Source organism: Phasianus colchicus, chromosome 1 (assembly GCF_987193195.1).
Source record: "Phasianus colchicus chromosome 1, bPhaCol1.hap1.1, whole genome shotgun sequence".
Classification (NCBI taxonomy): Eukaryota; Metazoa; Chordata; class Aves; order Galliformes; family Phasianidae; genus Phasianus; species Phasianus colchicus.
Genome location: NC_143436.1, coordinates 190,067,985 through 190,080,113, shown reverse-complemented (window position 1 = coordinate 190,080,113; position 12,129 = coordinate 190,067,985). Strand labels below are relative to the sequence as shown.

At 45.9% G+C, this 12,129-nt stretch overlaps 1 protein-coding gene and 1 long non-coding RNA gene across 4 annotated transcripts; one reads left to right on the top strand and one right to left on the bottom strand.

Annotated features, from left to right (window-relative positions):
- Positions 1-757: 757 nt before the first annotated feature.
- On the bottom strand, positions 758-4,818 carry LOC149920334 (uncharacterized). 3 transcript variants are annotated; one of them, XR_016463464.1, is made up of 4 exons: positions 2,699-4,818; positions 1,818-2,057; positions 1,117-1,250; positions 758-991 (listed from the first exon to the last, which is right to left on the bottom strand). It is a non-coding gene; the product is annotated as an uncharacterized LOC149920334 (long non-coding RNA). The 3 variants fall into 3 exon arrangements; XR_016463463.1 differs by having other exon boundaries at positions 1,117-2,057; XR_016463465.1 differs by lacking the exon at positions 1,818-2,057.
- Positions 4,819-4,826: 8 nt separating this feature from the next.
- Positions 4,827-11,237, top strand: PRSS23 (serine protease 23). The gene is made up of 2 exons (XM_031612431.2): positions 4,827-5,260; positions 7,822-11,237. The coding sequence occupies exon 2, from the start codon at positions 7,835-7,837 to the stop codon at positions 8,951-8,953; it is 1,119 nt and encodes a 372-aa protein (XP_031468291.2). The 5' UTR covers positions 4,827-5,260; positions 7,822-7,834; the 3' UTR covers positions 8,954-11,237.
- Positions 11,238-12,129: the final 892 nt, after the last annotated feature.

The following is a 12,129-nucleotide window of genomic DNA, read 5'->3' as shown; positions in this document are numbered from 1 at the left end:
TTAATACCCTCCATGGCGTTTGAACCATACAGTAACCTCACGGTCACATAGAGCACTTATAAAGTATTATAGCTCACTATTCTTAGATGAGTACACTGTGGATTCAGAACTGCCAGAGCACTGAAACCTACAGCAGAATCTAAACCCAGCAGGAAAACACAGCCTAGCATGAAGATAAAAACAGCAGTGATGAATGTGATCCAGCTTCACACAACACTGAAGATTCCCTTTTGCAGGAAATTCCTGAGGGTCTCAGTGAGTGCAGTTGCAGCGAATGTTTTATTTTTAAGGTGTTATTTTGGGATTACTTCACTGTATTGATATGCTGTTTATCCAAATGGTAAAGACGCAGTGTCTTACGAGAACCTCAGCCTTGCTGGAGCAAATCCAGGTGCCTGCTTTATTTCAACTTGTTTTCACTATGATGAAGTTAAAGGGGCACTGTTAGTCTAAATATCACTTGTCATAAATGTTTTCAGTAATACGATTACCAGTTACTCCCAAGATCTGCGAAGTTTAGAGCATATATGATGTATATAGTGGTGAACTTTGAACCAAGGTGAATTTAAAATGTTTCTCCTTGTTTTCTTCTGCTGGTTTATGTATCTCAAGGTTTGATCAAAATCTCCATATAACAGACTCTACTTCAAGCACGTATTTAGAGAATCACACAGATGTAAATAAGCCTGAAGAGCCTTTCAGCTGAGATTTCTGACCTCTCCCTGCCTCCCCCCCCCCCCAAAAAAAAAAACCACCCTACAAAATTATTCCTAAATGTATTGATTGGTCTTCACTGTATATTCAGTCCAATGTCATCTCTTGTGCTTTCCACGTAGTAGTAGGTTATTTGGCAGTAATTTCAGAAACCTTCTGTAAAGCTTGGGTCATCTCAGGCAAAGGTGCTTATTTACAGTTATGTCTGTAGATGAAATTGTGCAATTGAAACCTTCTCCTGTTAGAGAAATGTGCTGCTCAAATTATTCCCATTAACCTAGGAAGAAAATAGATATGTTGAGTCAGACTGACCTCATGTAACTGTAGGTATCTGCAGTTTAACCCCTCCAACCAGACAATGGAAGGAAATGAGCATTTGTAAAGGACAATCATCTGGCCTACCTTAGGATGTAATAAATCAGGGCTGCAAAGGGAACCCAGAGTGGTCATGTCTGGCTTGTAGTTGTTCTTATTTGGGCAGAGAAATCCTCTCTAAGGATACAGAGATCCACTGCATCATGCTGTTAACAACATTTCTGCCAAGACAAGAAGGGTATTGTGTACATTCAGCTGTCAGTTCTCCTGCTTACAAATCTTTTTCATATGATGAAAAACTGAGTTTGACTCCTCATATGCTTCCTTTAAAAGCTGATAGTCAAAGCATCGTTCTTCTGAGAACTGGGATTAAGTGCCTCCCCCCAGCATCCTTGTACCCACAGTCTTGGAAAACTAAACATTCTCTCTGGGTGACCTCATCTTATGGTGTAACATTTCTGAGGCCAATGTGTGGCCTTTCCCTTCCTGTCATCACAGCTCCCAGTCATGGGACAGCTACTGTATTAATATCACAGTAGCACAGTGAGATTGAACATGCTCTCACACTTGTTGCACAGATCAGGAACCAAGACAGCAAAGAGCTTTCCTGTAGTGCTGCAGAGAGCAGGGGCAGGGATGGGGACAGAACTTGCTTCTCCAAAGTCATTGCTCATACCCTCATTACTCCATAATTCTTGCCTTCAAAATTGTTTTTGAAGGGTTAGAGAGTATTTTCACATTGAACTTCTTCCTCCCACATTTAAAAAGATCTTTGGGAAATGGGGCACCTGTGTGCAGGGTTCTCTATCCCACACAAGTAAAAGGGAGCCTGCTGAATAGATGCCATGAGATGCTGGGGAGCTCCAGCCCTCTTCTGCTGCATTACATCAGCAGTGAGCAATGGGAGGACTCATTTGAGCCAATTGTGGGTTGTCATTCTTCCTTCCAGACTCAGTGGCCTCTGAAATCACTCCATTGTCTGCAGCAGAATCTGGCACAGGCCCATAATGCCAGGTTACTTCACTTCCCTGCAGAATAAAAGATTTCTTCAACCATGAGAAATTATCTCCTGACAGTGCTATTCATTAGTGCTCCCACCTGTAGACTGTTTCATTTTCAGCTTACTCGCAAGGTGGTGAAAAGTCAGCATGTGTGTTATCACTTGACAATATAGTACAGCTAATACCTCTTCACCCTTACACATGTTGTCACTTATTGCTCGTTGCCTCAACAATGGCTCACAGTAATGCTGAGATCTTGGACTTCACCCTTTTTTTTTTTTTTTTAATATAAAAAGCTCACTGCCCAATTTCTCCAGAACTCTTATTTCTTAGGAATTGTACACACAGAAAAAAAATATCTGTAATTCATTCATTTTTGTTATTTCTTTTGAATTGGAAAGTTAAAGCATTATATTTTTGTTTGAATGAATTACCTAAACACTGGTTTCCAAACTTATCTGAGATGTCTTAGAGCACCCCACCTGACTTTCAGCTGGCGCTCCAGACCTGTAGAATTATATCCTGTCATGGATATCCCAGGACATCCCAAACCCCTGCAGTTTATGAGGCAAATTCCACCACAGGCATCTCAGCATTGTCTTGTATCTTTGCCTGCTATCCACTGCAAACATTTTGATCGGTGTCATATCTTCTATGTCTGTGTTTACCTGTATTTGTGTCTGGAGATGAAGCAGTCCTGCAGTCAGCCGGAATGTGAAGGAAAACATAAAAAAAAAAAGGAAGAATTATGCTAATATTCATTTCTTCTTCATTCCCTAAAACCTGTGTGATTAAAAAAAGACTGAAAGAGGGAAAGCACATACAGTGTTCAGTGGTAGATTTGAGGCCATCTAGAAATGTCTGCAGGGCAATGTGTGCTGCATCAGAGGGTATGAGAAGACAAGAGGCCTCATCTGGTGTGAGGCCTACTTCAGCCAGGAAGACCTGAGAGAGGAAAGTTGGGAAGTGCTCTGGAACAACAGAGCAGTTGTGACAGAACTGCACTTTGCAGCCATTTCTTAGTATCTTTCTGCATGCTACGCCGGGTTGGTGCATGGCCCAAGTAGATGCAAATTTAAAAACCCATTCCTAAGACTTTATGCTCCCCTAACAGCCAGCTCCTCACACAGGGCCAGTGCTTGGGGCAGGGCTTCAGCCTTCACTGGCCCTTTGTGAAAGTCTCAGCAAGGAGATCAGCAGAAGGAAGCAAATAAACTGGTTCCTGCAAAATTTATATTTCCTTTCTGGGGCAGTGGCCATCAGCTGGGAATTTTGGCAAAAGCCTTCATGGATTATTCTCTCGGAGCTAAAACACATTGCAGGATTTTTGCCTTCTTGGCTCCAGCTCCTACTTTTCCTGCCAGGTATCATTATAAGGATTCAAACAGGATGAGCAATTAAAACCCATAAAAAGAATGTGTCTGACTATTAAAGTCAAATATCTGACGAGGAAATGGAGGTGACAGACTGCAGAGCTCCTGGACAATGTGCTTCAGTGAGGGGGATCACCCAGGGCTGGGGTGCATGGAGAAGTGATGTGCTGTACCAGGGACCCGAGGTGCTTGGTGACGTGAGGGGATCCCAAAAAGCCACCACCCCACCTCAAAACTGGGGTGGCATTCAGTCCAACTGAGGCTGAGGTGACCACAGACTGGCAGCCACCACAGAACCGCAACCTTGGGTCTAAAACAAAACACAGAATTATTAATATTGAAAAAGACCAATGAGATCATCTAGTCCATCAACCCGTGCCTGTGACTGCCCTATACCACATCCCACAGTGCCACATCTCCACGTTAATCTTTAAAACCACCAGGGACAGTGACTCCGCCACCTCCCTGGGCAGCCTGTGCCAATACCTCACCGCTCTTCTGGAGAATAAATTTTTCATAATATCGAACCTGAACCTCCCCTGGTGCAAACTGAGGCCATTCTTTCTCATCCAATTGCTGTTACGTGGGAGAAGAGGCCAAGCCCCACCTCACCACAATCTTTCACAGAGCTGTAGGGAGTAATAAGGTCCCCTGAGCCTCCTCTTCTCCAGACTGAACAATCTCATCTCCTTCAGCCATAAGCCTCCTCACAGCTTTGTCGCCCTTTTCTGGATGTGTTCCAGGGCTTCAATGTCTTTCTTGTAATGAGGGGCCCAAAACTGAACACAATACTCGAGGTGCAGCATCACCAGAGCTGAGTACAGGGGAACGATCACCTCCCTGCTCCTGCTGGCTGTGCTATTGCTGATACAAGCCAGGACGCCATTGGCTTTCTTGGCCACCTGGGCACACTGCTGGCTCACGTTCAGCCAACAGTGAACACCCCCAGCTCCATTTCTTCCACACTGCCTTCCAGCCACTGTTACCCTGTGTACAGTAATTACTGGGGCTGTTGTAAATGAAATGCAGGACACAGCGTGAAGGGACCCACCAGGTCAGGGACCCCAGGCGCTTGTTGCCTTGGTGGGGCTCCTACAGAGCCACCGCCACGCCCCAAAGCCACTCATCCCAGGACAGGGGTGACCACAGTCCCTCAGCCAGCATAGCACCACCGCACTGGGACTAAAACCAGCAGTAAGCGGGAAAAAAAGAAAAAAAAAAGGTGTTTCTCTTCAGGAAACTGATAAAAACAGTAGCACGAGGGTAAAAACGAGAACGACGGCGTCCCGCGGGAGAAGCCTGCAGGGCGAAGCTCGCCGGGCCGTGCCCCAGCCTCGCCCGCTCGGGCAGAGGGCGCCTGCGCCGCCGGGAGCGCTGCGGAGCGGCAGAGCGGAGCTCGGCGGCCGCGGGAACCACCTGCGGGAGGCGCCGCTCCGCTCCGCCCCGCCCCGCACGGAGCGCGCCGCTGAGTGAGGGCCGGCGGCCCCCCGAGCCCCGCGGAGGCGGCGGGAGGGATGGGAGCGGCTGCGTCGCCGCCACCAGCACCGCCCCCCTGAGCGGCTCCCGCAGACGTCGCGGGGAGCTGGTCGGTAGCGGGTACCGCCGAGGGGGGGGGGGGGACAAAGGAGCGGCGGGAGAACGGCGAACTTCGAGGACGGCGCTTCCCCGGGCGCAGGCGGTCGGCTGGGAATTTCGGGTCATTCATCGGCGGCTGACGCCGTCCGGCGGCGTTCGCCCCTCCGTGCTCTGCGAGCGCATCTCGCGGGGTCACCCGATGGCAGCGGCCGGGCGGGGAGCTCGGTAGTGCTGCTGCTGCGGTTGTGCGGCTCTCGGAACGGCGACGGGAGAGGCTGACCGGTAGGTTTCTCTTTAAGTTTACGTTACTTTTTAAATGCCTTCATTTTGCTACTTAACCGCTTATTTGGTAAAGAGGAAGGATCTCCTACGCGCTGATTTTTGGCTTCTTGTTATGAATAAGACGTTTGCTGTGTTTCATTGCAACTACGGGCTGGTTTATTACCAGAGAAGACACGATCGCAGAGTCAGTGCTATGGTCTGCGAGTGCTGCCTCGCACCTGCGGCCAGGTATAAACTCACAGCTGTGCTTTATTGCCGAGGGCTTTTAGTAGCGTTTCAAACAGCAGCAAAGGTCTTCGAAGGGTGAAGAAGGCGTTTTATCGCGCGTCTCTGTGATGCGATCAGCGGGGAGGGGTGGGAAGGCTTGGAGCCGTGAAGTGCGCTGAGTTCCGCTCTAACGCAGCTCAGCCTAAGGACAGGTACGGTCTTTCCGAAGCCTTTTTCTGGGGGGACGAAGTTGTGCTGCAGCTCCTGCCTCGTTCTCTCCATCGGGCGGCTGCCCTCTGCTGTCTGAAACTGCTTTTCCAGTGCTGGAGTGCTGCGTGGGGATGGCGGGGAGGTGAGCAGGGCTGCAGGTAACTCCTCGCCTTATGCTGTCGGAGTGCGCTGTTGGAATCTCTTTGGTTGTGCCAGTACCCCACAGGATGCCTCCAGCTTTCCCCTGCCAGCTAAATTAGCCTGATGACTTTTAGATCCGAGAAGTGCGATTTAAATTGAGATTTACATCGACTGAAAAAGCTTCAGACGTCATTTAAGGGAGTTGCTGTGGTGGGAAGCAGATGACAGCAGACTGCATATGAATATGTGCCCTTACTAGTGAGATCTGTTACCTGATGCACAAGGTCAGTGTGATTTGGTCTGCTGTGGGCAGCTGACAGGGTCCTCATGGTCACAGATTAGGGCAGCTAGCAGCTAACTAATGCTGGTGTATGTTATCTTTGTGGGCATGGAGCAGTGACACGTATCACTGTTACCTTCTTTTTTTTTTTTTTGTATTTCCCTAATCACTGTTACACAGCAAATACATTTGATACACATCAAGTGTTTCTTGTTATATTGCTTGGAGACTGTCTAATTTGATAGCTTGCAAAACACGGCCAGCATCCGGTGTTAATCTTTGCCACAGAAAGAACCATTTAATGATAGCCTTTGCAGAAATATTAAGATTGGAAAAGACCTCTAGGATCAGCTAGTCCAACCCCAGCCTGCCCTCACCATGCCCACTGACCGCATCCCTCAGTGCTGCACATCCATGATTCATGAATACCTTCAGGGATGGTAATCACCACTTCCCTGGGCAGCCTGTGCCAGTATTCCCAACAATGAAAGAACCCAGACCCAATATTTGAGCTGGACACCTTTGGGCTTTGTTGGTCTGCTGTGTCTGAAGTCTTCTTCAGTGACCCTTTAGGGTTGGAGCATTCCTCTGCGCAGCACTTGAGGAAAGGCGTTTTCTTTTTTGTTCTTAGATAGCTGTGGTCGTCTCCTGCCTGATTTGCTTTAGTTTGCTTGGTTGAGGTATTTCAGGAATGATCCCACAGTTGTGATCAACGTAACCCCAGCAGGGTTTAAATATGTGTAAGCTCAACATAATTGTGAAGTTTTGTTTGAATAATCTTTGTGTGAGGGAGATCCTGGCTGCCTTCTTGCCCAGGGCGCGCTGCCTCCTGCCGCGATTCAGCTGTATGGCTAATTTTCAAGTAAGCTGAAGTTACACGTTTTCTTGACACAATACTAGTGCACGCTGTTCTCTGCAGCCCAAAGCACTCTGCCTGGGGTTCATAAACACATTTACCTCCCTGCGCTCAGAGGGAGGTCGGTTTGCATCTCTAATTAATTAAGTTTGTGAAGGAATAAGTCAGTATGTTAACTGAAGATTCCCTCAGGAATTATAGGCTTGCTTCATTAGCTGCCCTGGTGTAATTGTACCATCCTTTCACACGTAAGCTGAGGAGAGAGCAAATGCTACATGGAGCAGAAAGCTTCCTCTGGTGTGAGCTGCGATGGGAAGCGAGCTGCCTGTGCAGCACTGTGAGCCCCCTTCTGTTATGGTGATTTTCTTTTTCCACCTGCCCGTTCGTGCTATCAGTGTGATGTCTCAGGCTGGAACGACAAACTGTGAGGTGGCTGAAGAACCTCTCGGTGGAGTCAGAGACTAGGTGGGAGCTTTTTGAGAATTTCAGAGTGCTGTAATCTAGTGACAGGAAGGATGTGAGTTGTGTGCAGGAGTTACAGTATCTGGATGTGGGCATTTATGCATAGTCTGAATTTTCTTTATGCTGCATGAAGGCGAATACTATGGCTCGTCACAGAAGTTAGGTGGCTCAACATACTCAAGGGTTAAAAGTTTCATATGCTAACCTAGGATGCTTGTTTCAAGACACAAGTTAAAGCATTAGCTTTATGCTGAGAAGCTTGAAGAACTTTGTGGCATTTTTGCTGCATTCAAATCATTTGACCCTTATTTTATAATACTTAGTTAGCAAACCATTGCTTAGCAAGGTAAATGAGTCTTGGAACAATTTGGGGTGAGTAACTGGGCTTTCTTTTGCTTTCCACAGGGTGGTGTTCAGAATGGCTGGGTTGTCCACTCTAATCCTCCTTTTGTGTGCTGCTAAAGATGTGATGCCCTCCAGTCCTCACTGGAAACCAACTTGGCCCTCTTACAGAGTTCCAGTTATCCTGCCACAGTCTACCTTTAACTTGGACAAACCACAGTTTGATGCTGAAGCCAGACTGGAAGTGGCATCTCCGTGTGGCCCAGAGTGCCACAAAAGTTCTCCGCTTCCAACTTATGAAGAAGTGAAGAACTACCTGTCCTATGAAACCTTGTATGCTAATGGTAGCCTCACTGAAACCGAAGTGGGCATATATATTCTGAGCAGCAGTGGTGATGAGTCTCGAGGCAAATCTCGAACTAAGAGGCAGATCTATGGCTATGACAGCAGGTTTAGCATTTTTGGGAAGGACTTCTTGTTGAACTACCCGTTCTCCACGTCAGTGAAGCTATCTACAGGTTGCACGGGGACTCTGGTGGCTGAAAAGCACGTGCTTACTGCTGCTCATTGCATCCACGATGGCAAGAGTTATGTCAAAGGAGCTCAGAAACTGCGGGTGGGGTTCCTGAAGCCTAAAGTGAAAAATGGCAGCAAAGGGGCCAACATCACCGGCTCGGCAATGCCTGAGAAACTGAAATTCCAGTGGATCCGGGTGAAACGGACACACGTCCCCAAAGGATGGATCAAAGGCAATGCCAATGATATTGGCATGGATTATGACTATGCCCTGCTGGAGCTCAAGAAGCCTCATAAAAGAAAGTTTATGAAGATAGGTGTGAGCCCGCCAGCAAGACACTTGCCTGGAGGGAGAATTCACTTTTCTGGCTACGACAACGATCGACCAGGAAACCTGGTGTACCGTTTCTGTGATGTCAAAGATGAAACGTACGACCTGTTGTACCAGCAGTGTGATGCCCAACCAGGTGCCAGTGGATCTGGGGTGTACGTGAGGATGTGGAAGAGGCAGAATCACAAATGGGAACGTAAAATTATTGGCATATTTTCAGGCCATCAGTGGGTGGACATGAATGGCACCCCGCAGGATTTCAATGTAGCTGTTCGCATCACACCCCTCAAATACGCACAGATCTGTTACTGGATCAAAGGCAACTATCTTGACTGCAGGGAAGGATAAAGATACTGAAACTCCTTGAAAGCACTTAATGACTGGTTTTAAATGAGGAAAGGCTAGACTTTCGCTGCAGATGTGTGTGATGGGGTTTTGTAACGTCAGGATGTGATATATGGCTTTTCAAGCGAGCCACCTTGTTGTCGGGACAGTGGCTACGTGGTGCTATCATAGCAGCTAGAAACTGGGGAGTAAAGGGGCATCTTCTGGGTGGGGGAAGGAGCAGGTGGACTTGCTGGGTTTGCAGCTGAGCAACTGAAGATTAATTAGGGGCGGATCAGTAAACAGTACAAACTCAGAACCATCTCCAAAGAATCCTATAAAAGGGACGCTGTTGACTATCTCATGCCTACAATGTTTGTTTTAATAAATCCTAGGATTAGTAGAAGTGCTTTGATCTGAACTTTTAAAAGAAAATATTTCTATGCTGTTGGGGGCTGAAGAGGGGCATTTAATGGTGTTTGCAACCCAAACATTACAGCTTTGTGTTCCTGCATGAGAAAGGGAGTGTGAAAAGGGCAAAGCATGCGCTGTGGGAGATGAATACCACACAAATAGCATGAAGGGTAAATAACTGCATAACACTTGTAACCTTCTTTCAGCCTGAGTGATTCAAGATTTTGTTAGTAACATAGTTAAGAAAAATGTTTTTCGAGCAGACAGACCTTGATGTTGTAAAGTCTTAACTGTGAAGATGACGTTGGTCACAGGAGCAGTGCCATTGCATCCTGCTTTTGGAAATCATATCTGGACTTAAATCTTTATAGCAGCTGAGGCACAGCCTTACACCTGGTAGAATCCCTATGAAAGCATATGGGGACTGATACATGTTTTCTGTTATGTCTTAGATTTTTTTCAGAGGGGAAGCCTGTCTTTGCTCTTGGTGGCCATCTGAACTGCTGATTGTAAGGCAGACAAAGGATAGAGCAGGACAGGGGTTGTCCTGAAGTTTCCACCCTTCTTGTTGAAGATCCATGCTATTCTACCTGAAGATAAGCATGGTAGAGGGACTGTGATCTGTGTCTCTCTTTTGTATCCCTTTCACATTGTACTTTGTAGAGCACTTTGACTTCTGTTTCTTGTGTTGTTTGGGTCAGAGACTCCCCTCCCCACTGGATCTTTGAGTTACAAATAATTCTTGGCAAGTGCACTGTTCAGTAATTCTACAGCTGAAGTAGAGCCAAATTACAGGATGCAATATGAACTAGTTATGAAGTGATGCTCTACTATCTTTTAAAGATGTCAGCAACTCTTACTACACCAGAATTTTAGTTTAAAACAAAAAGTGCCTTGCATAGGTAAAATCAGTCCAGACAAACACTTGTGGCTTAGCAAACAGCATTGGGAGGTCAGTGTGGTCTGTACAGCTGTTTCTCAGGCGGCTTGTGCCACGCAGTTGACACATGCTGCCATGTCAATATTATTTTTTTAAATAGGAGGATAGATGCTGGCTCCATTTCCAGTCTCAATTCCATCCATCTCCCACTGTCTCCTAAAGCTCACCCAGTTTTTCTGCTGCTAGGTGTTATGGGGCAAAGCCACGTCTCTTGTGTGAGATGGCAGAGCAGGGAAGGAATGATTCTGAGCAGAGCTTCCCTGTGCTACAAGGAAAATGTTAATTCAGCTAAGCCTTTCTTTCACTCTTCTAATTACTAAGGCATTTGTAAACATATGCCTGATGGTGCTTTCTGTTTGTGATGGCTTCAGCTCTACTTCTGAAAGCCATTTCTTGCTAGAGCTGCCTATGATTATTACTTTTAGAGGTGCAGCATACAAAAACATGGATCCTCGTGGATTTTGGTGCACTCAGATACAAGCAGTTACTAATGCTTTGGAATATGAATAATCGCCTCGTGTATCTGACGTCTTTTTCTCTGCCTTTTTATTTTAATTTCTTTACTCTATGGCTGTTAATCTGGAGCACTTTTGTTTGAATGTATCACAGTGAATAAAGAGAAGTTATGGAATTTCAATGCAGATATTCTCGTATTTGTGCTATACTTGGGTTTTCTTTTCAATCCCATTTCACAAGTACTTATTTGTAAAGGCATTCAAGCACTGAGAAGTTGTATTTACATCCTCGGTATGTTTATTTTCTTATGGTTTTCTTTTCTCTCCACCTGTTACATAAATATTTTTTGTTGTGAGCTTAATTACTACTGTATGTTTTGGGGCAGTAATAATCAATCTTGGCTTTTGTGTGATTGTTGTGGTTCCAAAGCCAGTCATGACCTTGGATTAGTTAAAGCTGAAAATAACATATTAGACTGAAGAGTCACGTTGTTTTTATTAACTTCAGGGCCAATAAGCTTTGGAGGAATTTGAACCAGTCAATATAAAGACATAAATCAGGTCCATCTCTTTCTTTCAGCTGATGCGGTAAGAAAAAAATTCCTTTGAAGCCAACTGGGAGTCACTGCTTTTAGAGGAACACCAGAGTGCAGAAATGTTCTAGTTTGTGATTTGGGAATTGCTACCCATACCATTTCCTTACCTCTGGTTGTGGGCTTGAGTGTGTTACTCCTGGTCTATGTTATGTATCTCCCATCTGCTGGGCCTATATTCTCAAGTGCTTGCTTGGACTCTAGGCTGAGATCCTTAATTCTTTTGAGGTGTTTAGCAGAGCGGAGTTGTGCTGAAGGCCAATAAGTTAACACAATAGCAAGTTAGGGTTTTGGTCTTTATTTTATAAAGTTGTGAGGCAAGTGTAGAGTAATCGAGGAATTGTGTCTCTGTATTGTACACCCAATAAAAATATTCCAGATTGTTACTGGAAAGAAAATAAAATCTTGGATAATGTGAACAGAATTTTGGCTAATGCTCAAGACCGTTGCACTTGTGCCCATCTGGGCTTGTGGTAATTTAGCTGCAGATTTGTTCAGAATGAGCTGGGTCACTGCTAAGCAGTTTTGGAAACTGTTCTTTTTGCCTTAATGATGTAAAGGGGGCTCTTCCAAGACCAGGCGTAAAAATGGTGAGGAAGATAGTCACATAGCCAAGGTAGTTCATCAAGGAAACACATGGAACTAAATCATACACATGCGTGGCACTAGAAATGTAGTTGTCCAGTTTATCATCACTGTTGCTCATCTGCAGAACTGAATTGAGTGCCTCACGATGGTTGCACTTTAAGGCAGAGCAGCAGATGAGTATAGAGAGGCTGTTTTGGGTGTGAATGGAAA

Excerpts from the sequence above, each read along its gene's own strand:
- PRSS23 (XM_031612431.2), top strand. The coding sequence starts at position 7,835 with ATGGCTGGGTTGTCCACTCTAATCCTCCTTTTGTGTGCTGCTAAAGAT.